The 26,361-nt window shown below is 39.0% G+C and overlaps 3 protein-coding genes across 3 annotated transcripts in view; all 3 read right to left on the bottom strand.

Moving 5' to 3' along the window:
• Positions 1–3,709, bottom strand: part of LOC120300282 (protocadherin Fat 4-like) — an 85,847-nt gene extending 82,138 nt beyond the window's left edge. Inside the window, exon 1 of the mRNA XM_039326100.1 lies at positions 1,582–3,709. Within this exon, the coding sequence (XP_039182034.1) occupies positions 1,582–3,561 (1,980 nt within the window). The 5' untranslated portion in view covers positions 3,562–3,709. The remainder of the gene's footprint in view (positions 1–1,581) is intronic.
• A 1,895-nt stretch (positions 3,710–5,604) lies between these two features.
• Positions 5,605–9,087, bottom strand: LOC120300281 (protocadherin beta-16-like). Its single transcript, XM_039326099.1, has 2 exons — positions 6,631–9,087; positions 5,605–5,682 (listed from the first exon to the last, which is right to left on the bottom strand). The coding sequence occupies exons 1-2, from the start codon at positions 9,085–9,087 to the stop codon at positions 5,605–5,607; spliced, it is 2,535 nt and encodes an 844-aa protein (XP_039182033.1).
• Positions 9,088–20,007: 10,920 nt separating this feature from the next.
• On the bottom strand, positions 20,008–25,473 carry LOC120300280 (protocadherin beta-16-like). Its single transcript, XM_039326098.1, has 3 exons — positions 23,056–25,473; positions 21,160–21,222; positions 20,008–20,070 (listed from the first exon to the last, which is right to left on the bottom strand). Exons 1-3 carry the CDS (start codon positions 25,471–25,473, stop codon positions 20,008–20,010), a joined length of 2,544 nt encoding a protein of 847 aa, XP_039182032.1.
• Between the last annotated feature and the right edge of the window lie 888 nt (positions 25,474–26,361).

The raw sequence follows: 26,361 nt of genomic DNA, 5'->3' as shown, positions 1-26,361 counted from the left end.
TTAACAACAACAACAAATTCACACAAATAAAGGGGTAATGCAAGGGTGTGTCCTGGCCCCATTATTATTTAGTTTATATATCAATGATTTGCCAAGGTTAATGAAGGATCCCATGGTACATATGCCAATGATCCTAAATACATACTGTAACAGCTTGCTCTATGCTGATGATATGATTTTATTATCGTATTCACAAGTAGGCTATTAAGAAGATTCAGTTCTTATTGCCAGGATAACTCCCTAACCATTAGTAAATCTAAATAAAAAATCATGGTGTTTGGAAAACATCAATAGAGACATAGATGGCAATTAGACGGTGAACCAATTAAACAGGTTAACACCTTTGTATATTTAGGCATAACTTTTTCCAAGACTGGATCTTGGGCCTGCCATCATCAATGGAGTACACTTAGAGCAAAAGCTCGTTTGAATTTACTGCTTAAACTGAAGAATCATCGTTACACAGGGACCCTAGCCCCATTAATTAAAATATATAAAGCTAAGATTACCCCTATGCTCTTATATGAAGCAGACGTTTGGGGTCTATACTCAACCAAAGTCCTAGAACAAACACAGTCCCAGCATTTGAGATGTATTTTAGATGTAGATCTAAGAACATCTTCTGTAGCAGCTGGAGCTGAATTGGGAATTCATACAATTCATGCATTATCCCAAATTAGAGCATATAATTACTGGCATAAAGCCAATATAGAGACTGATAGACTCCCCAAGCTATGTCTACTAGAGCAAATAAAATCACAATCACAAATCTCCTGGATCATCAAACTAACAAATTTTGTAAGAAGCTGTGGCCTTCCTGACTCTTGCATGACAAAACGATTTTAAAAAAGAGCTGCCCAAAGAATTAAAGATATAGAAACACAATATGACCTAGCTATCCTTAGTAAGGTGGGTAACTTGAAATGACTGAGCAAATACAAACGTACTTTTCAAATAGACAGCTATTTGAAGTTACAACTGCCAAAACATCTAAGGGAGATATTTATTCGAGCGAGATTCGAACAGCTCAACACAATGGTTAGATGTGGGAGATTCCATTCCATACCCTACAATGAACATCTCTGCATATGCAGAGTGCCAGAGGTAGAAGACCTGGCTCACATCCTATTTGATTGTTGCCTGTTTAAGAGGGAGAGAGACAGGTATCTCGGTCTATATACCAAAAAATGACCCATTGGGATCTCCATATCAAAACAACTTACCTTATGTCTGGCCAGAATCTGAAAATAACATTTAACACAGCACAGTACTTAAGCAAAATGATTCAGTTGAGATCTGCATATGTGGCACTGATTGGGGTAGATTGCAGGGGTAACACCAAAATATAATTTTATCATATTTTATCTATATTTTAAACTATTTATTTGAGACTATATTTTATTCCAATTTCATTTTATTTTATTCCAATTTCATTTTAAATTGTATTTTATCTAATTCCATTTTAAATTGCTTTTATCAAATTTTAGTAATAATTTGTTTTTTGGAACTTTGCATTTTGATATGGCCAAAGAGCTAATCAATCAATCAATCAATCAATCAATATATTTAAAGGTAACTCACCTGCTCATATAATTGGTTATCTGCAACCTGCTCAGAGATATCTTCACAACCAGAATTCTTCTGATACCCAGGAATGTTTACATCTCCCACCGAAAAGACAGGAAAGAGGGGCCTGAGAAATCGGAACTCGCTACTTAAGGATCCACCAGTCAAACAAACATCATAACGGTAAGTCCTGGGAAGCGACCCATTCTGTGAATCTGCACAGTTCTCTGGGGCATCAGCACTGGCAGGTGGGAAGTGAGGAACAGCTGCAGTAAAATGGCTTTGGGGGTCCTTCTTGAGGATTTTGACCACAACAAACACAACAATACAGACCAGGAACACAAAGGAGACAGCAGCCAAGCAGATCACCAAATACTTGGTCAAGGTTTTATCTTCTTCCGGTTCTTGCACACTGACATCCACCCTCCTCAGGAAGGGATCCGAAAAGCCATCCACAAGAAGGACATTAAGCAACGCCGTGCTGGTCTGGGGAGGAAGACCGTTGTCTCTGACCAGAATCACCAGCCTCTGCTTGTTTGTGTCTCGCTCATTCAGGGCTCTCCTGGTTTTCACTTCCCCATTCTGCGCTCCTATGCTGAAAAGGGCTGGGTCCGTGGCCTTCAGCAATTCATAGGAAAGCCAAGAGTTTTGGCCAGAATCTGCATCCACTGCAACCACCTTGGTGACCAGATAGCCGGCCTCGGCTGACTTGGGAACCAGCTCGTTGCATGGGGATGTGTTGTTCTGGAGGGGATACAGGAAGAAGGGAGCGTTGTCGTTTTCATCTATGATGTGGATGCGGACAATCACTTCTGAGCTCAGGGAAGGAGAACCACCATCAGAGGCCCTCACAGTAACTCTGAAGCCTCTTATCTGCTCATAGTCCAGGGATCGGAGGGCATACAGGTTTCCAGTTTCAGAGTTGATTGAAATGAGAGTGGGCAAAAGGCCATCACCCTTCCCAGGCAGAACTGAGTAAGTCACTTTTGCATTCTGCTTCGTGTCCAGATCCACAGCGTGGACTGAGCCGATGAGCAAACCTGGAATATGATTCTCCCGGATCTGCATGTCATATGAGGCCTTTTCAAAAAGAGGAGGGTTATCATTGATGTCAGAAATCTGAACATTAATCAGTCTTGTTGAAGTGAGCCTAGGAGAGCCACAGTCAATGGCTGTGATGGTGATGTTGTACTCAGTGACCATCTCTCTGTCTAGGGGACTTTGGAGCACAAGCTGGTAAAAGTTGTTTGTGGTGCCTTTGAGCACAAAAGGGAGATTCATGTCCACAGAGCAGACAATTTTGCTGTTGTCTCCAGAGTCTTGGTCTCTAACACTGAAGAGGGCCACCACCTTCTCCAATGGGGAATCCTCCTTTAAGATGCTGGTCAAAGATACGATGGACACTTCTGGGGGGTTGTCATTCTCATCTTCAACCTCTATTACTATCTTGCAGTGACCTGAAAGTCCTCCTCCATCTATTGCTCTGATATTTATGCTATAACTTCTTTCTTTTTCATAATCAATCTGTCCCCTAACAGTGATTTCTCCAGTCCTTTCATTTAAAAGGAACAAACTGTTTATTTTTTCAGGCGTTCTGTGGAATGAGTAGGTGACTTGTGCATTTGAACCCAAATCAAGATCCGTAGCTTCCACTTTAGCCACTGCAGTGCCCGTAGGAAGGTTTTCCTTTATTTTTACCTTATATTCAGATTGGGAAAATTGAGGAGGATTATCATTAATGTCCAGAACATCAATATTAATTTGAACAGTGCCTGTTTTCTGTGGTACCCCACCATCAACAGCCATTAGGATGATATTGAGATGTGGCACCTTTTCTCTGTCTAGTGATCTCTTTAGAACAAGATCCACATTGTTAATTCCGTCTTTGTTCTTTTGAACATGAAGCCAAAAATATTCATTGGCACTGAGTGTATAGTTTTGGATGCTGTTTTCTCCTAGGTCCTCATCATCTGCAGATTCCAAGGGAATTACCATATTTGTAGGAACATTCTCAGGAATTTCTATCTCAAATTCATTTTTAGAGAACTTGGGAGCATTGTCGTTTATGTCTTCTATTTCTATTTCAATATTATATGATTCCAAAGGGTTGTCAATCACAATTTGAGAGGTAAGTATGCAAGCATCTGTCTGGCCACACAAAACATCTCGGTCTACTTTATCATTTATCAATATATCCCCAGTATGAAGATCCAGGGAGAAATACTGCTTAGTGCTTTGAGAAATGAGATGGGCTCTGCGATCAATGAATTCCTCTACTTCCAGTTTCAAATCCTTCAGCACATTAGCCACTATAGAACCACTTTTGGTTTCTTCCAGTGTAGAATAATAGATTGAAATACATAATGCTCCAGGAAGACAAAGCAACCAAAAAAGATACATACCTTGTTTACTCCTAATGCATTGTTCCATGATTCAGGACTCTCCTTAATTTTTGAACAGAATATACAGCTCCTTATTTTCATCGAGTTATTATCTCTGACAAAAAGCTAATTTCCTGCTGCTTTACCTCCCAGCCTTCATCTTTTGATTGGTTAAAATCTTCTTGTCTTCTTGCAACACCTTAGTCGTAGCTTTTTGTTCATTTCCTCTCACCCCAAAATTCTGAGTTCTCAGTAATATGTTTGCCTGTTCTGCCACCATGTGGCTGTTTGAGGAATTCACCTCTAGGACTGCTTATTATTTAAAGAGTCCGTTCTAAATGAAAGGCAGCAAATCATAGTTTTGAAGGCTTTCTACCTATTCAAAATATGAAGATCCTACAGGAAATGATGGTTCTTAAGGTTAGTGAGATCCTAGTTACCTCATCCCCAAACAATAATATTATTGTTCAACAGCACATTCAGTGAGAGGGATACAACTCTAGCACTGTAATATAATTTTCCCTGAGGATCCCCAGAAATAAATTGATTAAAGTGTATCAGAACAGAACAATAAGAGGAAAGGAAAGGATTTATGTTAATCATCCCCATTTAAATTTATTTAATTTCAGCCACAAAAATAACATGAATAAGGTCCGCAGTATATGTAAATATAGGGATCTCCTTATTTTGACCTGGCTAAATAATCTATTTTCCTTTGCATGACCATAAATATCTTAGTAGTGAATTGACTTTGATAGTTTCAATTTGATAGATGGAAAGATTTACACTGAAAATAAAAGATCTGATATTTTTCCACCAGCTAGAATGCTAGACAGCTCTTGATAAAAACAAAGTCTGATGTCACTCCAATGAAAATGCAATTTTCTTTGGAAATGTATATATTCTGATGTATGAACATTTCTTTCAGTACAGAACAGAATAACAGAGTTGGAAGGGACCTTGGAGTTCCTCTTGTCAAATCCCCTGCTCAAGCAGGAAGTATCATTTCTGAAAAATGGTTGTCCAATCTCTTCTTAAAAACCTCCAGTATTGGAGCACCCACAACTTCTGGAGGTAAGTTCTTCCACTGATTAATTTTTCTAACTGTCAGAAATTTCTCCTTAGTTTCTAGGTTGGCTGTCCCCTTGATTAGTTTCCATCCATTGCTTCTTGTCTTGCCTTCTTGTGCTTTGGAGAATAGGTTGACTTCCTCTTCTTTGTGGTAGCCCTCAGAAATTGGAACACTTCTATCATGTCACTCCCTAATCCTTCTTTTCATTAAACTAGACATACCCAATTCCTGCAACCATTTTTTGTATGTTTTAGCCTCCAGTCCCATAATCGTCTTTTGTTGCTCTTCTTTGTACTTCTTCTGGAGTCTCATATTGTGGTGACCAAAACTGGATGCAGTATTCCAAGTGTGGCCTTACCAAGGCATTATAAAGTGGTATTAACACTTCACGTGATCTTGATTCTATCCCTCTGTTAATGTCGCCTAGAATTGCATTGGCTTTTTTGACAGCTGCAGCACACTGCTGGCTCATATTTAAGTGACTGTCCACTAGGAGTCCAAGATCCATCTTGCAATTACTATTATTGAGCCAGTTATCACTTATTCTATATCTGTGCATTTGGTAGCCCTGAATGTGCAAAGTCTTCAGTTGTGTGACACCATTTGAATGATGGCACTTACAAGGATCAGTGAGTTTGTATAAGTCTGTTTTTCCACCACATGCTAAAAGTAAATGGAAGATTTTGTTTAAAGCTGGAGATTATGACAAAGTGTTTCTTCGAAGTCCTTCTCTGAAGTGATGGGGGACTCCAGTTTGCTCACTGGACTTTTATTTTGCTAGGCAAAAGCTTTTGTGAGTTTTTTGGGTTAATATATGCAGATGGGACTCATTCAGCTCTTTATGTAAGATGTATCTTTATACAAGATGTATAATGATGTTCATCATGATCAATATACCCATATTGCCCACCTGTTTAAAAATGCCTCTGTGTTTTCACATAAAATATTGTAACATGGTAACAATAGTTGTTAATATGGTAATAGCATTTGCAGGGAATCCAGCTTTAATTGGAACAACTGTCTTTCCAATTTCATATCCCACAATATACTGACAGTTATATATATATATATATAATATATATATATATATATATATATATATATATATATATATATATATTCTATTCTATTCTATTCTTTCTATTCTATATCTTTCTATTCTATTTTATGAAATGGAATATACATTCTGACCATCAATGCATAAATGAGGAAGAGGACATAGGAGGGTTTCTTTCTGAAGTGAAAGGGTTTTTATTCAAAGCCTTTAACTTTCCTTTCAGCTGCAATTCTTTCTGGCCTTTCTGAGACTCAAAGAATCATATAAAAATTCTCTGTCTTAAACAGGAAAGATGATTTTGACTTTTGAACAGAAATGAATATTCCACAAGACAAATGCAGAAAAATAGTGAGAAAAAAAACCAAAGGAAAGTAAAAGAAAGCAAAGCAAAACAAAATGATTTATTCAGAAATAAATGCAGAACAATGCAGTCTATTTGTGGACACGTTTTTAGAATTAACCATAGAAAAGCTGCTCCCTATGGCATCTTTAAATAATAAAATATTAGAAATTTAAGATAGAAAACTGTTGGAAAGGTTTAATATTATTCTTACCTGGGACATCCGTTCATCTTCCTTGACATGAGTTTTGGTAGCCTGAGAGTCTGTTGAATTCTTTGGATCCATTGAAAAAATAGGGAATATTGGCCTGAGAAATCTGAACTCACTATTTAAAGACCCACCAGCTAAACATACTTCATAATTGTAGGCCTGGCAATATGTGTCAGAAGTACGATCTCCACAGTTTTCTTGCAAATTGTGTCCCACGGGGAAATTAGATGCAGAATGAGAACTTCCTATGAATTTCCTTCGCTTCTGAAACTTGGTGGCAATAAACACCATGACAGAAAGCAGAAAAATGGATGAGATGGCAACCAAGCAGATAATCAAATACATGGTTAGAGTATGATCTTCCTCCTGCGGGACTTCACTCTTAGGATTATCCATAATTTTCATGTATGGATCAGAGAAGCCGTCCACTAAAAGAATTTTTAGGGTCGCAGAGACAGACTGAGGCGGATGCCCGTTATCCCTAACTGCCACAATAAGAGTGTGTTTGAAAGTGTCTCGGATGTTCACCGGCCTCGTGGTTTTCACTTTCCCATTCTGAGTCCCAACAGCGAAGAGACTCGGATCTGTGGCCTTCAGCAATTGATAGGAAAGCCAAGAATTCTGCCCTGAGTCCCTGTCCGTTGCCACCACTTTGGTGACCAGGTAGCCTGTCTCTGCTCCCCTGGGAACCAGCTCCTTTGATGGAGAAGTGCTGTTCTGAAGGGGGCAGAGGATGAAGGGGGCGTTGTCATTCTCATCTCTGATAAGAACTCGGACCATGGTTTCTGAGCTCAGTGGAGGCGAGCCCTTGTCTACAGCCCTCACCATCACCTGGAAATCTTGTATATCCTCATAATCTACAGATCGGATGGCATACAAGTTCCCGGTTTCGGAGCTGATGGAGATGTAAGACGATGCGGGGACATCCCTGATTTTCCCAGGCAAAAGCCAATACGTCAGTTTGGCATTTTGTTCTGTGTCCACATCCACAGCGTGGACTGATCCAATGAGCAGTCCTGGAATGTTGTTTTCTCTCAAGTGCAAATCGTAGAAAGATCTTTCAAACATTGGAGGGTTATCATTGACGTCTGAAAGTTGAATGCTAATAACTGTCATTGAAGTGAGTCTGGGAGAACCTTGGTCAGTGGCTGTGATGGTGATGTTATATTGTGACATTTGTTCTCTGTCCAGTGGCTGTTGAGTCACAAGCTGGTAATAATTGTTCTCAGTCAGTTTTAATATAAAAGGCAGTTTTTTATCAGTATTGCAGGTAGTTCTGCCATTGTCTCCAGAGTCTTGATCTCTTACACCAAAGAGGGCCACCACTATTCCTGGGGAAGAATCTTCTGGTATGGGATTAGTGACAGATGATAGGGTTATTTCTGGAACATTGTCATTCTCATCCTCAATATCCACCTGGACTTTGCAGTAAGCAGACAGTCCCCCTCCATCTGTGGCTTTGATATTCAGTTCATACTTGCTATTTTCTTCATAATCAATTTTCCCTACAAGAGTAATTTCTCCAGTAAGATTGTTTAACTTGAATGATCTGAGCACATTTCCTGGTACTTGGCTAAAAGTGTAAGTAATGTGAGCATAAGCATCTTTATCACCATCACTGGCTGCAACTTTTGTGACCAATAAACCTGGTGGGCTGTTTTCCACAAGCTGCACTTTGTACACAGATTGTTCAAAATGAGGAACATTATCATTTGCATCTAAAACATCAATTATTATTTGCACTGTACCAGTTCTCCTTGGGATCCCTCCATCCACTGCTTGTAGAATTAGGATAATCTGAGGAATCGTCTCACGGTCTAATGCTTTCTCTAAAACCAGTTCTGCATATTTGCTACCATCAGTGTAAGTTTGCACTTCTAGTTTAAAGTGTTCATTAGGAGCAAGTATATAATTCTGAACATCATTTTCTCCTTTGTCTAAATCTTCAGCCCTTTCCAAAGGGAATCTGGTCTTTGTTGGAATGTGCTCAGATATTTCAAAAAGAAACTCAGTTTTAGAGAATTTGGGAATGTTATCATTCACATCTTCTACTTCTACTTCAATTCCATGTAGCAGTAATGGATTTTCTAGCACAATTTCAGAGAATAGAATACAGGGGTCATTCTGGCCACACAGAACCTCTCGGTCAATTGTATCCTTTAATATTAGATTCCCAGAATGAGGATCTAGCTGAAAATACTCTTTAGAGCCCTTTGGAACTAGCTTGGCTTTCCTAGCAGATAATTCCTTTACATCTATTTTTAAGTCTTTCAGCATGTTAGCTACTAGAAACCCAGTTTTCTTTTCTTCAGCCACTGAATAGCGCAAAGACGCACACATTTCTAGACAGAGAATATTTAGGCAGAGAGAAAAAGCCAAAACTTGCCTTTTAATGCAACCTCTTTCCATTGATCCAGGTTCACTTGAATGCAGAATGGAAACCCAGGAATCACTGCCCATAGTTATTCCTCCCAAGGAATCTTTATTTTGTCCTATCTTTGTATCTTGTACTGGACAATTTCTCCCTCCCCCAGATTTCTTAAGTCTGCTTTTCATAAAGCTCTGTTGCCTTTGTCTTTGAGGTCCGTGTGCATAATAATGTGTTAATATTTTTTTTTTTTTTGCAGGCCACCAGAAGAGCAGTTGGCTTTTAGATATTGTTCTCTGTTTATGCAATAGCACCACCTTGTGCTGCGTTTGTGATACAATATGATACTTCACTTACAGATTCTCTGTAATAAAAAAAAGATATAGTACTGTTTACCCTGACTGGAAATCACTCCCAGGGCTTTGGGAGAGGAGACTAGAAAGGGCAGGGAGTGACTGGAAGATTCTACATACGAAAACAGAAAGCTTCCTTTCACATTGAAAGCAGTGGTGGAAACCCTTTTAGGTGAATGGTGGGTTGCAGTGAGATTTTCCTCTAGACTGGCTAAGGGAGGAATGGATGTGGATGGCCTGGGCTGGCACCCCTTTTACTTTTACATATATCACTGGTTTTATTTAAGCAGTTTTGTGGTACAGGTAGTCCTCAACGTATGACCACAACTGAGCTCTAAATGTCTGCTGCTAAGTAAGACAATTGTTAAATGAATTTTGCCCCCCTTTACGATCTTTCTTGCCACAGATGTTAAGTGAATCACTGCAGTTGTTAAGTTAGTAATATGGTTGTTAGGTGATTCTGATTTACCCGCCGTCTTTGCTTATTGGAAGGTCACAAAAGGTGATCACATGACCCCAAGACACTGCAATGTCATACAGACGAGTCAGTTGCCAAGCATCTGAATTTTGATCATATGACCCTGGGGATGCTGCAATGATCATAAGTCACTTTTTTTCAGTGTCGTTGAAAGTTTGAACGGTCACTAAGTGAACGGTAAGTCAAGGAAGACCTGTATTGCACAACTATTTATTATATATGTTACTGGAATCCCAGAATTGCAGGTATTTGGCTACAGTATTTATTTTTAATAAATAGAGACTTGATGCTATCAGAGAACAGGCCTGGACAGCACATTTACCAAATAAATAATCCTTCCTTTGAGATGTAGAATCCAGTATTTCCTCTTATAGGAGTAAATCTGGATTCCATATAATTATTTTTTTCCATTTAGGTAAAATCCTAAGATGAACTGAAGTGATGCAAATAAGCAGTTTAAATTTCATTCAAATAAAAGTCAGTGAAAATCGTCTTGATGTAAGATACTTAGTTCCACAGGTTCTGGTCTCAGTTTTGTAGGTAATGGGCTGTTTATATCACAGCACCGTAGAAGGTGTTTGGCTGAAGTAGGGCGAGGTTGAACAAAAGGTTTTAAGGGATCCCCCTTGCGCTTGGAGACAAAAACCAAGAAGTAATCTACAAGTACATGGATTTTTAAACACTATATAGTAGAGCTTGGAGTATGGAAAATAAGCATGCATTTAAAAAAAATTTATCAATATTTTATTAATTTTTTTTAGTCACAAATCCTTAATATTTTATCAGCAACATGTTGTCTGGGTTCCAATATTTAGCTTACTAATGCATGTTAAATTCCTTTCTTTCTAACTCGTTTTTCTAGCCATTGATAAAATGTATCCCATGTTCTAAAATATTCTGAATCTTCTTTCTCTTTCATTTTCAATGTCAGTCTGTCCATTTCTGCACAGTCCACAATTTTCTTAATTATCTCTTCCTCCACCGGTAGTTCATCATCTTTTCAATGTTGAGCAAATACAATTCTCACTGCAGTTAACACATGTAACATTAAATATACACATTCCTTCTCATAATTTCCTATAATTATTCCTAACAAAAATAATTCTGGCTTAAAATCTATATTTTTTCTAGTCATTTTCTCTAACCAAAATCTTTTGGCTTTAGGGCATGTCCACCAAAGATGATAGCATGTGCCTGGTTTTTGTCTACATTTCCAACAATTGCTAGACATATTTTTAAACATTTTTGCTAACCTCAAAGATGTTAAGTGCCATCTGTAAAACATGTTATATAGGTCTTCCTTGTAAGCTACTGCCCTCGTTATTTTAGAGTTTCTTTCACAAAGGCTTTACCAGTTTTCTAATTCTATGTTATGCCCAAAGTTTTTTGTCCATATTATCATTGTTTCTTTAACTTGTTCCTCTTCCATCTTTAAATTTAACATATACTTATACAGTTTCTTAATTAATTTTTCATCTGATGTCAATAGTATCTGGTCAAATTCTGTCTGTTCTTTATAAAATCCAGATGTTTTAGCACCTTTTTCATATCTGGTTTGAATTTGCAGGTGTGCCCATCATGATAGATCAATGCCCTGTTCTTCCAGTTCTTGTTTGGTTTTTAGTTTCCCTTCAATATTCAAAATGTCTTTATAAGTCACAATTTTCTCATAGTTAATTAGGTTTGGGTGAACAAACGCTTCCATTGTTGAAAGTCATCTAGGTATTTTCATGTAAATTTTCGCTTTTACCTTTTCCTATTCTAGAAGAAGTGCATTTCTTATATAGTGGTTTTGAAAGTATCTATGTATTTTATTCTTTCCATACCACAGGAAGGCATGCCATCCGAGTTGTAGGTCATGCCCCTCTAGGTATAGTAATCTTTTATGTCTAAGAGTTACCATTCTTTTAACCATGTTAATACAGATGCTTGATGATATAAAGCCCAATCTGGCAGCCCAAATCCTCCATTTTCTTTCGCTTCTTGTAGCATTTTCAATTTAATTCTGGCTTTTTTCCTTTATCAAATAAATTTCAAGATCAATGTATTTAATTCATCAAAGAATTCCCCCCCAGATTTATAGGTATTGTTTGAAATAAAAAAAAGTAATTTTGGTAAAATATTCATCTTCACCGTTGCTATTCTCCCTAGCATTGAAAGTTGGAATTTTTTTTTATTTTTCCAAGACTAGTTTTATTTGTTTTAATAATTTTACATAGTTGTCTTCTTTTATTGTTGCACATCTTGTGGTTAAGTATATCCCAAGTATTTAACTTTCTTGACTATTTGAAGGTATATTTTTTTCTGACAGTTGGTTTTTTGTTTATCTGTAAGGTTTTTAGTTATCACTTTGGTTTTTCTCTATTTATTTTCAGCCCTGCCACTTCTCCAAATTCTTCTATCTTTTTCAAAAGTTTGAGGCTTGTCTCAAGCGGCTCTTCTAATATAAAGACCAAGTCATCCGCGAATGCTTGTAGTTTATATTTTTCATCTTTTATCTCTATTCCTTTAATTTCTGAATCTTGCCTAATATTTCTATTCAATACTTCCAGTGTTAATATAAATAATAATGGAGATAATGGACATCCTTGTCTTGTGCCTTTGTGGCTCATACTCAAGCGATTGTCCACTAGGACTCCAAGGTCCCTCTCACAGTTACTCTTTTTGAGTCAGGTCTTGCCTAATCTGTACTTATACCTTTGATTTTTTCTGTGTAAATGTAAAATTTTGCTCTTCTCCACATTATATTTCATTTTGTTGGATAGGGCCCATCGTTCAAGTTTGTCAAGATCTTTTTGGATCCTGAGCTTGTTAGAATAGAATAGAATAGAATAGAACTGGAAGGGACCTTGGAGATCTTTTAGTCCAGCCCTCCGCTTAAGCAGGAGAACCTACACCATCTCAGACAGGTGATTGTCCAGTCTCTTCTTAAAGATCTCCAGTGATGGGGTGCCCACAATCTCTAGGGGTAGGCTGTTCCACTGGTTGATTGTCCTCACTGTCAGGAAGTTTCTCCTTAAATTCAGGTTGCTTCTCTCCTTGATCAGTTTCCAACCATTGTTTCTAGTCCTTCCCTCTGGTGCTCTGGTGAACAACCTGACCCCTTCTGCCTTGTGGCAGCCCCTCAGATACTGAAACACTGTTATCATGTCTCCCCTATTTCTTCTTTTCTTTAGACTAGCCAAACCCAAATCCTGCAGCTGTTCTTTGTATATTTTAGCCTCCAGGCCTTTGATCATCCTAGTTGCTCTTCTCCGATTTTTTTCCAAACTCTCAACATCTTTTTTGTGATGTGGTGACCAGAATTGGCTACAGTATTCTAGGGCTTTGTAAAGCGGTATCAACACTTCTCGTGATCTCGATTCTATGCCTCTGTTTATACAACCCAGGATTGTATTAGTCTTTTTGGCTGCTGCTGCACACTGCTGGCTTATAGTCAGGTGATGGTCCACTAGGACTCCAAAGTCCCTCTCCACAGTTACTGTTTTTAAGCTGGGTCTCGCCCAATCTATATTCGCCCCTTTGGTTTTTCCTGCCTAAATGTAAGATTTTGCTTTTTTCCACATTGAAACTCATTTTGTTGGATAGGGCCCATTGTTCAAGTTTGTCATGATCTTTTTGGATCCTGAGTTTGTCTTCTGGAGTGTTGGCTATTCCTGACAGTTTGGTGTCATCTGCAAATTTGATGAGTTTCCTTTCAGTTCCCTTGTCTAAGTCATTTATGAAGATGTTGAAGAGTACTGGACCTAAGATGGAACCTTGTGGTACCCCACTGCTTACTTCTCTCCATGTGGATGTAGTGCCATTGAGGACTACTCGTTGAGTGTGGTTTGTCAGCCAGCTACAGATCCATCTGGTGGTGGTGTTGTCTATTCCAGTTTTTCCTAGTTTGTCAATTAATAGGTTGTGGTCTACTTTGTCAAATGCTTTACTGAAATCTAAGTATAATGCGTCCATTGCTTTTCTCTGGTCTACTAGTTTAGTGACTTTATCGAAGAATGAGATAAGATTGGTTTGGCATGTTTTTAACAAACCCGTGCTGGCTACTAGTTATGTGTTGGCTATTCCTGCCAATTTGATGAGTTCCCCTTCTATTCCCTCATCTAAGTCATTGATGAAGACATTGAAAAGTACTGGGCCTAAGACGGAGCCTTGTGGTACCCCACTGCTTATTCTTCTCCATGTGGATGTAGTACCATTAACGACTACTCATTAAATGTGGTTTGTCAGCCAGCTACAAATCCATCTGGTGGTGATGTTGCCTATTTCACATTTTTCTATTGTGCCAAGAAGTAGGTTGTAGTCTACTTTGCCTTATTGAAAGCAAAGTATACTATGTCCACAGCATTTCACTGGTCTACTAATTTAGTCACTTTATCAAAGAATGAAATCAGATTGATTTGGCATGATCTGTTTTTAACAAAGCCATGCTGGTTACTAGTTATAACTTTGTTTGCTTCTAGTTGTTCACAGATCTGTTTTTTAAATTATCTTTTCCAGGATCTTCCCAGGTATTGATGTTTGACTGATCGGTCTGTAGTTTCCTGGATCTGTTTTTTTTTTTTTTTTTCCTTTCTTGAAGATGGGAACCACATCATCCATTTTCCAGGTACTTCCCCAGTGCTCCAGGATTTTTGAAAGATATGGTACAATAGTTCTGAGATAACATCTGCCAGCTCTTTCAGAACTTTGGGATATAATCTGTCAGGTCCCGGTGATTTATATTCGTCAAGGTCGGATAGGTGTTCTCTTACCATTTTCTTGCTTATTTTAATTTTAATTTTTATTTCTAGTTCGTCTTTTACAGTCGTTTTTTGGGTATGTTGGGCTAAATTTTCTTTCTGTGTGAAGACTAATGCAAAGAATGAGTTAAGCAGCTCTGCTTTCTCCCTGTTGCCTATTACTTCCTTGCCATCTTCTCTCTTTAATGGACCTACAGTTTCCTTGACTTTTTTCTTGTTATTAATATGTTGAAAGAATTTTTTTTATTGTCCTTGATTTCTGTTGCAAGTCTTTGTTCATCTGAGCCTTTGCTTTCCTAACTTCATCTTTGCATGTTCTGGCTGTCTGCTGATAATCAGCCTTAGTTATGTGTCCCTCTTTCCATTTTTTGTACTTGTCCTTTTTGTCTTTCAGTTTGTCAGACAGATTTTTGTGCAGCAGTGCTGGTTTCTTCTTGAATTTCTTGTTTTTCTTTTTCAGTGGTATTGTGCTGGAATGGGCTTTTATGATTGCATTTTTCAGAGTTTCCTACACTTCTTGAGTTGTTTTCCCCCTTTAGAATTTTCATCCATGGAATCTTTCCTAGGGTCTCTTTGAGTTTGTTAAAATCAGTTCTTTTAAAGTTTAAGACACTGGTTGGATTATTTTCTATTGCTTGTGTTTGCATTATATTGATTTCCAGTATGATGTGGTCACTTTCATTCAAGGTTCCAGCAACTTCAACTCCCTCTATCATTTCTTCTCTGTTAGAATTAAGTACAGTATGGCTTTACATCTAGTTCCCTCCTCCACATTTTGGGTGACAAAGTTGTATCACTTCTTCTGTATTAGTAAGAATTAGGTCCAGTATGGCTTTACTTCTAGTTCCCTCCTCTACCTTTTGGGTGACAAAGTTGTAGGCTATGTTGGTTAGGAGTCTGATCTCCCACTCACTGCAGAGTTTGTTTCTCAGTTGATATCTGGATAGTTGAAGTCTCCCATCACAACTGTGGAATGCTTCCTACAAACATTTGTTAACTGGTTGGCAAAGCATTCATATATTTCTTCTGAGTGGTTGGGTAGCCTGTAATATACACCTATGGCAATGTCACTTTTTCCCCCTTTTATATTGACTCATTTACATTCTGGAGGGGTTTTATCTTTGATCATGTGCATTTCTGTAGATATGTAGTGTTCTCCTACATATAGTGCAACTCCACCTCCTCTTTTTGTAGATCTATTTCTTTTAAACAAGTCGTGTACATCTATCAGTACATTCCAGTCATGGGTTTCATCCCACCAGGTTTCTGTAATGCCAACTATATCATACCTACCCTTGTGTACTATTGCTTCTAGTTCACCCTGTTTGTTCCCCAAGCTTTGAGTATTTGTATATAAGCATTTAAGAACTTTATGCCTCCCTGTGGGTATGTTTCCTGCATCTCCTAATTGTTGCTTGAGTTTTTCTTTTTTCTCACAACTCCCTACCTCATTGTTTGATTTGTTTTCTTGGGATTTGTGATTGGTTTTGTGTTCTAGAGATTCTAAAGATTGGTCACCCTTCCCCCTCAATTTTAATTTAAAGCCCTTCTGATGAGTTGGGCCAGTCTTTTTCCGAGTACATTTTTCCCTCTTTTCATGAGGTGTAGCCCATCCCTTGCCAAGAGTTCTTTGCATAAGTAGTGCAGTCCATGATCCAGGAAACCAGAGTTTTGTTGGTGACACCAATCCTTTAGCCAGTGATTTATTTCTAGAATTCTTTTTTCCCTCAATGGTTGTTGGCCCTTCATAGTACTGATGAGAACACTACTTATGCTCCTAGTGACTTAACTTTATTGCCTAGTTGCTTATAATCTCTCAATATTGTACTCAGGTTCTTTGTTGTGTCATTCATCCCAATGTGAAGGAGGAGGAAAGGGTAGTAATCTATGGGCCTAATTATTTTGCTTAGGTTCTCAGCCACATCTTTGATTTTTTTTCTCCAGGGAGATAACACACCTCCCTAGATTGTATGTCTAGTCTGCAGAGGGCTGATTCTGTTCCTTTGAGGATGGAATCTCCTATCACCAACATTCGCTTTCCTTTTTGGGGGGTGCAGTTTGTGGTGCTTTTCTGTTTATCTCATGGGTGTTTGTTGATGTGACTTTTTAGGGATATTTGATGATGTCTCTTTTCTAAGTATCTGGATGTTTTCTTTGAAGGGGAGGTTGTGGGTCTGTGTATTTTCATCTAGGGGAGAAATTGATTGCTCAATTTTAATGGGGCTGCTTCTGGTTGGATTAGATTGGACAATGGGAGTTTGTTAAATGTATTCTCCTTTCTTTGATTATTGTGTTTCTTTCTATGTGTGACATACCTCCATTTGTCTTCCTCGAAGGGTTTATCAGCAGGGTCAGATCCTCTGAGAGTTATTTGTTCCTTATTTGGTTTGACTTGGGTAGAGCTTTCTTGTGTACGTTGGAGTTTGGCTAGAGTTGCCTCTAGATACCTTACTTTTTTTCTCTAGTAGTTTGCATAGTTTACAATTAATACATGCATAATTTGGGTGTTCTTTGGGCATACCACAATAGTATCAGTCACCTGTTCCATGAGTTTGTGTTTGAAAATCCCTCTTTTTTGGTAGGTGGATATGTTTTGCTGTTAACCTTGTTTCTTCCTTCTCTGTTCTAGGTAATTATGCCTATTTTTTTCTATCTTTTTTCTGCCTGTTTGTGCTCGTTTTTCTACCTTGTTATTTATTTAACTTTCTTACTATTATGTTAGTTTTATTTATTTTCCTTTCCTCTATTTTTTTAAAGTATTTGAGCTCCATTCCTCCTATCTTATTATTAAGATTTGCCTTGTTAAGATTTGCCTCTTTATTAATCCTATTCCTTGATTTCTAATGTTCCACTCTTGTCCTTATTACTTACCTATTTATTTATCTTTTATTTTCTGTCCTGTATTTATTTTTATTCTCTACTTGGGTGTTCCCTCCCTTCCTATTGGGACCTCAAACTTAATTGTTGCCTTCACTTCCATTGTTCGCTGCTCCAGCCTCTTGTCATTTTCTCTGCCAGCTCTGTTCTGTCTTTCATTTCTCGGGTCTTTTCAGCCTCACCTCTGCTGTGATCAGGCCTGCAGTTCAGCTTTCCAGTCAACTCAGCTCCTCTGTCTGGTCTGCTCCATTCAGCCGGCCATTCAGCTTTAGAGATCAGAGCTCTCTACCTCGATGCACCTCTTCTGCTGCTGTGTTGCCCATCTCTGCTGCTGCTGCAACCTCCTCTCCACTGATTCTGCTGCTGCGTTTCTCCCCTCCACAGATTCTGCAACCACCAATTTCTCACAGCCATTGGTTCCCTTTGTTGGATGGGCTGCTCCAGGCCCTTTGTCCTCTGCCAGATGGGCTACTGGGAAGGGCTGCCAGGCTAACAGGAGGCACAGGGGGGGCTGCTGATCTCGCTGGGGAAGGAATGTTGATCAAATCCTCCACAACTCCTCCACCTGGGGCAAGTCACTGGGGAGGGCTGAGAGGCTGGAAGGACATAGGGGGAGGGCTGTGGTAGTCATGCTGCTTCTAGTTTGCTGGGCCCTGGGTCAGGATGCCTGGCTGCCCCCTTGAGCCAGGCTGCCTAGATTGGAATAAGGTCTAGGGCTGGCAATTACTGAATATACTATGACCCACCAGTTTGCTGCCTCCAACAGCCTCCCTTCTTGTCTGCTGTTCAGCTGCCAGTTCGCTACTCTTAGTTACCTCTTTTCCAGCATTGGACTGCTTAGTTGGACTCTGAGCTGTATCTATCATTCTCTGTTGCTGGTTGCTTTTGACTCCATGTGCAGCCATTCATTTGCTGCACTGCTGTTTTGCTGGTGTTTTCCTACTTACCCCAGTTTCTTCTTTTCTTTTATCCTTTCTATCTTCCTTATCTAACTTTCTGCTGCTTTTTTCTCCCTTTCTTCCCCCTCTCCTTGTATCTTCCTACTTAGTTGTGTAACTTCTCTCCCTGTGAACTGAAACTGCTTCCTATGCTGCCACCGTCTTGGAATGCAAAATACTTCCTAGTCTCTCTCTTAGCTTGTTGAAATCAGCTCTCTTGGAGTCTAAAACACTAGTCTGACTTGGTTTATTTACCTATAGTTGCATTATGGTGAATTCACATATGTCATGGTCACTTTCCCCTAAAGTTCCTAAAACATCTATCCCCTCAAATATTTCATCCCTATTAATAACAATGAAGTCCAGTATAGCTGTCTCTCTAGTTCCCTCCTCTAGCTTTTGTATGACAAAACTGTCATCTAGGCATGTCAGGAACCAGTTTGATTTCCCACTCTCTGCAGTGTTTGTTTATTAAATTTTCCATCTCCAACCACACGATTAGGAAATGGTAAGCTGGTTTATTAGAAAGTTTACCATATCTTTCCTCCATTTAGACAGAAAAGCCTAAGATGATGGCCAGGACAGTTGCGGCCATCAAAGTAAGTTGGTTCTGTTGCAGTTCTCTTCATTCTACTTTCAATAAATCTTGCTCTGGTATGATTTATTTTCCTACTATGATTATTTTAATATTTAACAGTTTCCTATTCTCTAATTTGTCCTTTAATTAATGATCAACACAACTGATGGGTCATTTGTTATAGGGCAGTGGTTCTCAACCTTTTTAATGCCGCGACCCCCAACCGGTCGTAAGTCGAGGACTACTCAACCAATCATAAGTCGAGGACTACTCAACTGGTGCAGCACCGTTTGCAGAATGGGACTTTTGGCGGGCTCAGCAGGGCAGAGACAGCCTGGACAATTCCTATTGGCTTTTGAAAGCCAATAGAATTAGACTCTATTCAAGAGAGTCTATTCTATTGGCTTTCAAAAGCCAATAGAATAAAAGGGAGTAGCACAGCTAAGGAAAAGGGGGAAAAAATGGTGGACTGCGTTGTTTGGCGACCCCCGTGAAATGGTCGTTCGACCCCAAATGGGGTCCCGACCCACAGGTTGAGAACCACTGTTGTAGGGCCATTTGTTGTAAAAATGCAAGATTACGGCATGAACTAAGAAGGAAGGAAGGAGATATGTATTTACAAAGCCTGCATAACAAAGATAAAGGAAGAGGGAGTGTGGACTGGTGGGGTCCCTTTCAATGTACAAAACAAGAGCTGATTGTCAGGCATATCATAGAAGACATATTGCTAAGAGAACAAACAGGGCTAAGATAGAGTCAATAGAAAACTTGCTAAAAGTCTTCTACGATGCCTATTAGTTAACTTTTAGCAATAGGATTGAAATAGAGCCAATAGAATACTTGTTAGATAGCTTTTGAAGTGTTTATTAGTTAAGACTTAGAAATAGGGATGGCGTGGAGCCAATAGAGGACCCTTTAGATAACTTTCAAAAAGCCTATTAGACAATGTTTTTTTATCCTGCCTTGAAAAACTATATAAAAGTTTGTTGAATCTTTTGTTCTGGGTCCTGGCATTTTGCTGTCTAGGACCTCTTTTGCTGAAGCTCTTCAATAAAGGGAAATCATTCCTGCACCTCGTGTCTCATAGTCTTCATCGGCTTTGGCACCAGGCTAAGACCCAAATTTGAGGACAACACAACCCAGACAAGGTTTTCACTGAGAAAATCTTATTGATCTATGTTTGTTACCTGCTCTTAGTTTATTGTTTCTTAGTTTATTGTTTCTTATTCAGGATTAACATATAGTATTCCTGTTCTAAGTATTCTTTTGTTGATTTGAGAGTGGATTAGGAATGGACTGCATCTCATGGATAGCAACCACAAAGAAGAGGGTGGTTTCATTTTTGTAAACTTCAATAAAGCAATTTCTGGCTTTGAGCAGTAAGTTAAATTGCAGTAATTAGTATAATTAATTACTAATAGAGTAGATAGACATAACTAGACAGAGGTAGTCCTGCTGATCAGGGGTTCCCCAAGCCCTAGTCTGTGGCCCAGTGCTGGTCCACGGCCTGTTGGGAACTAGGCTACGCAAGCGGTGGACAAACATGCAAAGCTGCATTTGCACTAGTGGCACATGAGCATGAAAACATCCCCTCTCCCCCCCTCCCACTGTTGCCAATCCACAGAGCCACAAAGGTTGGTGACCACTGCTGCAGATAATCAAGACCCAGGAAATTAAGGGCTTTATTGATAAAAACAACCACCTCTTGAATTCCACCTGGAAACCTAATGGAAATTAGTGCAACACAGAGAGCTATTTGTTTTGCTCAACTACTCATGCTGCCACATTTTGGACCAACTATTGCTTTCAAGTAGTCTCCAAGAGCAGTCCCATGTACAATTCATATAATATCACAAGTAACTAAGGCATGAGATGAATAGGTCCTCCCAATTCAGGAAGGGGCCTAAATGACCCACAAAAGAATCTGTGTAAATGCAAGAGAATCTATTCTCATTCTCATGCATGAACCCAGAAGAACCCACGAATTACAGCAAGTTCTATCTGATAAAGTGGGACTTTGTCAAGAACTAAAATTGAAATATTCCTGAAAATAAGAAATCTGCAGTCTTTCAATCTTGCTAGAGTTAAATTTAATATTGTTCTTCCTATCCAGATAGTAACAGCCTCTAGACACAGTATCAGCTGACATACACAATTGGTTATCATATGCATATTGCTGAAATCTGACCTCATGCTCACCTTAATGACGTTGTCCAGTGATCTCAGGTAAAAGTTAAACAGGAACAAAGTGAGCATAGAGCTCTGCAGAATCCCACAAGCGAGTTATCAGATTCAACTATTTCCTGTCTACCAACATTGATTAGAAACAGCCTTGGGTGTAAAAAAAGAAAAAAGAAAGCTACTGCATACAATATTCCCCATTCCCAAATGATCTAAAAGGGTTCATGATTAATGGTATCAAAAATTCATTGAGAGATCAAGCACTGAGAATCCCAATATCCCTACTGCAATCCAATGAGAGGTTCTTCACAAGTGCGAACAATGCCATCTCTGTACGCAGGTCTGAAATCCAGGTGAAAAGGTCTGGTTAATATGCTTCCTTGCAGGGCCTTCTAAAGCTGCAAATTCATCATTTTCGGTGTAACCTTGTCCCCAAAGGAAAGCTGGTCATAAATAAAGAGGGCACATCACAGCCTCTTTCAAGGCAAGTGGGATCACCCGCTCAGTCAAAGATAAATTTACCACTGCTTGGACCTAGCCACATACTTACTGGGCAGCTCAAATTCCTGTCTCATTTTCATTGCCTCCTCTAAACACTCTCTAACCTATCAATATTCTTCTGGAAATGGGATGCCCAGAATTATACTCAGTTCTGGCACATGCTCTTACCAGTGCCAAGCAGACAGGAATAATGTCTTCACATATCTTCCATACAATGCTTCTTCTAACACAGCCCAGAACTGTATTGCACCTTCTAGCTGCTACCTCACACTGTATTCATTCCCAATCTATGCTGCTTAAATTGCCATTTCCTTTGAATATAAAGAGAGAGGCAAAATACAATTTGAGTTTTTGACTGTTGACTGCCTGGACTAGTCCTTGCAGTTTTCTTGGCAAGGTTTTTCCGTAATGATTTGCCATTGGCTGCTTCCTAGGACTGAAAGAGAATAACTGGCCCAAAGTCACCCAGCTGGCTTTGTTCCCAAGGTGAGATTAGAACTCGGGGTCACCTAGTTTCTAGTTTGGTGCCTTAACCACTACACCAACCAACGCTCATTTAGGTGATTTATATTAATTTATTATGGTAATTTTTTAATTTTCTATTTTTACCCTTTTAGCTCATTTACTATTAAAATTTTACAATTAATTAATTAATTAATGGGTATTTTTGTTTTTCTTTTGATTTCTTTTGTACATTTTTTCTATATTTTTATAAATTGCAATAAAATTATAATACTAATTTTAAAAAGTTAAAGGCCCACAGGAGGTGATTCCTCCTGATATTTTCTTTTGAGATGTAATGGAAATGTGGAAAGCCAGAAAGACAACTGGAGAAATGACAATAAAATTACATTTGACAAGATGACATGAGATTTCATAGCATCTCTTGGAAACTGCTTATCAAACACCAATACCTGAAAGTCCACATTGCACCCTTATTCTCAAGGGTGAGAATAGATTATTCAAATATGAATAGCCATATTTGAAAAAACATCTAAAACCAATGCTCTTTCATTTAAATAATGAGAAATCAAAGAAGAAAATGCAAGAGGATTTATCTACTGAGTGCCAGTTGAAAACATAAATAAAACTTGCAAAAAGCAACAATCAAGGCTGAAATAGAGTTAAAATATTTTTTGTAACAACGTCTTTATAAGCATATGTTTGGTGGACAGAAGTAAAGCTTAAAAATCCATTGTTTATCTAACTTGGGAGTTAACAGGATGATTGAAAACTGCATTTTACAATACTGTAAAAGCTGATATTGCAATAAATTATTCTTGGAGATCGATGGAAAAAATATTTCTAATTTAAGATATTGCACAAACCATAAATATCCATAGGATTCAGGGAGAAAAGAAGTTCCATGCAAAGTGTAAAAAAATATACAAGTAACATTTAAACTTGACTCACCTGTTCATTTAAGCGCTCATCTGCATCCTGCTTAGGGATATATTGGGTGGAAGAAGAGGACTTGTGGTTCCCTGGGACGTTTACGTCTCCCACCGAAAAGACAGGAAAGAGGGGCCTGAGAAATCGGAACTCGCTACTTAAGGATCCACCGGTCAAACAAACATCATAACGGTAAGTCCTGGAAAGTGACCCATTCTGTGAATCTGCACAGTTCTCTGGGGCATCAGCACTGGCAGGTGGGAAGTGAGGAACAGCTGCACTAAAATGGCTTTGGGGGTCCTTCTTGAGGATTTTGACCACAATAAACACAACAATACAGACCAGGAACACAAAGGAGACAGCAGCCAAGCAGATCACCAGATACTTGGTCAAGGTTTTATCTTCTTCCGGTTCTTGCACACTGACCTCCACCCTCCTCAGGAAGGGATCCGAAAAGCCATCCACAAGAAGGACATTAAGCAACGCCGTGCTGGTCTGGGGAGGAAGACCGTTGTCTCTGACCAGAATCACCAGCCTCTGCTTGTTTGTGTCTCGCTCATTCAGGGCTCTCCTGGTTTTCACTTCCCCATTCTGCGCTCCTATGCTGAAAAGGGCTGGGTCCGTGGCCTTCAGCAATTCATAGGAAAGCCAAGAGTTTTGGCCAGAATCTGCATCCACTGCAACCACCTTGGTGACCAGATAGCCGGCCTCGGCTGACTTGGGAAGCAGCTCATTGCATGGGGATGTGTTGTTCTGGAGGGGATACAAGAAGAAGGGAGCATTGTCATTTTCATCTATGATGTGGATGCGGACAATCACTTCTGAGCTCAGGGAAGGAGAACCATCATCAGAGGCCCTCACAGTAACTCTGAAGCCTCTTATCTGCTCATAGTCCAGGGATCGGAGGGCATACAGGTTTCCAGTTTCAGAGTTGATTGAAATGAGAGTGGGCAAAAGGCCACCACCCTTCCCAGGCAGAACTGAGTAAGTCACTTTTGCATTCTGCTTCGTGTCCAGATCCACAGCGTGGACTGAGCCGATGAGCAAACCTGGAATATGATTCTCCCGGATCTGCATGTCATATGAAGACTTTTCAAAAAGAGGAGGGTTATCATTGACATCGGAGATCTGAACATTAATCAGTCTTGTTGAAGTGAGCCTAGGAGAGCCACAGTCAATGGCTGTGATGGTGATGTTGTACTCAGTGACCGTCTCTCTGTCTAGAGGACTTTGGAGCACAAGCTGATAAAAGTTGTTTGTGGTGCCTTTGAGCACAAAAGGGAGATTCATGTCCACAGAGCAGACCGTTTTGCTGTTGTCTCCAGAGTCTTGGTCTCTAACACTGAAGAGGGCCACCACCTTCTCCAATGGGGAATCCTCCTTTAAGATGCTGGTCAGAGATATGATGGACACTTCTGGGGGGTTGTCATTGACATCTTCAACCTCTATTATTATCTTGGTGCGTCCTGAAAGTCCTCCTCCATCTATTGCTCTGATATTTATGCTATAACTTCTTTCTTTTTCATAATCAGTCTGTCCCTTAACAGTGATTTCTCCAGTCCTTTCATTTAAAAGGAACAAACTCTTTATTTTTTCAGGCGTTCTGTGGAATGAGTAGGTGACTTGTGCATTTGAACCCACATCAAGATCCGTAGCTTCCACTTTAGCCACTGCAGTGCCCGTAGGAAGGTTTTCCTTTATTTTTACCTTATATTCAGATTGGGAAAATTGAGGAGGGTTATCATTATTGTCCAGAACATCAATATTAATTTGAACAGTGCCTGTTTTCTGTGGTACCCCACCATCAACAGCCATTAGGGTGATATTGAGATGTGGCACCTTTTCTCTGTCTAGTGATCTCTTTAGAACAAGATCCACGTTGTTAATTCCGTCTTTGTTCCTTTGCACATGAAGCCAAAAATATTCATTGGCGCTGAGTGTATAGTTTTGGATGCTGTTTTCTCCTAGGTCCTCATCATCTGCAGATTCCAAGGGAATTACCATATTTGTAGGAACATTCTCAGGAATTTCTATCTCAAATTCATTTTTAGAGAACTTGGGAGCATTGTCGTTTATGTCTTCTATTTCTATTTCCATATTATATGATTCCAAAGGGTTGTCAAGCACAATTTGAGAGGTAAGTATGCAAGCATCTGTCTGGCCACACAAAACATCTCGGTCTACTTTATCATTTATCAATATATCCCCAGTATGAAGATCCAGGGAGAAATACTGCTTAGTGCTTTGAGAAATGAGATGGGCTCTGCGATCAATGAATTCCTCTACTTCCAGTTTCAAATCCTTCAGCACATTAGCCACTATAGAACCACTTTTGGTTTCTTCCAGTGTAGAATAATAGATTGAAATACATAATGCTCCAGGAAGACAAAGCAACCAAAAAAGATACATACCTTGTTTACTCCTAATGCATTGTTCCATGATTCAGGACTCTCCTTAATTTTTGAACAGAATATATAGTCCTTATTTTCGTCCAGTTATTATCTCTGACAAAAAGCTAATTTCCTGCTGCTTTACCTCCCAGTTTTCATCTTTTCATTGGTTAAAATCTTCTTGTCTTCTTGCAACACCCTAGTCGTAGCTTTTTGTTCATTTCCTCTCACCCCAAAATTCTGAGTTCTCAGTAATATGTTTGCCTATTCTGCCACCATGTGGCTGTTTGAGGAATTCACCTCTAGGACTGCTTATTATTTAAAGAGTCCGTTCTAAATGAAAGGCAGCAAATCATAGTTTTGAAGGCTTTCTACCTATTCAAAATATGAAGATCCTACAGGAAATGATGGTTCTTAAGGTTGGTGAGATTCTAGTTACCTCTTCCCCAAACAATAATATTATTGTTCAACAGCACATTCAGTGAGAGGGATACAACTCTAGCACTGTAATATAACTTTCCCTGAGGATCCCCAGAAATAAATTGATTAAAGTATATCAAAACAGAACAATAAGAGAAAAGGTAAGGATCTATGTTAATCATCCCCATTTAGATTTATCTAATTTCAGTCACAGAAAATCATGAATAAGGTCCAGTATATGTAACTATGGGGATTTCCTTATTTTGAAATTATTAGAGTTTAATTTTAAAAATATGAACATGATCAAAATATTATTAGATTTATGAAAAGAACATAGGAGAGGTTCTTTCTGACGTAAGATCTACTTTATTCAAAGCCTCTATGCTCCCGATCTGTTGCACTTTCAATCCTCCGGAAACTCAAAGAATCACATGAAGTTGCTCTATCTTAAATGAGAAATAGAATAGAATAGAATAGAATAGAATAGAATAGAATAGAATAGAATAGAATAGAATAG

Source organism: Crotalus tigris, unplaced genomic scaffold (genome assembly GCF_016545835.1).
Source record: "Crotalus tigris isolate CLP2741 ecotype Arizona unplaced genomic scaffold, ASM1654583v1 scf7180000024339.11422700, whole genome shotgun sequence".
Classification (NCBI taxonomy): Eukaryota; Metazoa; Chordata; class Lepidosauria; order Squamata; family Viperidae; genus Crotalus; species Crotalus tigris.
This window is presented reverse-complemented; position numbering and strand designations above follow the sequence as displayed.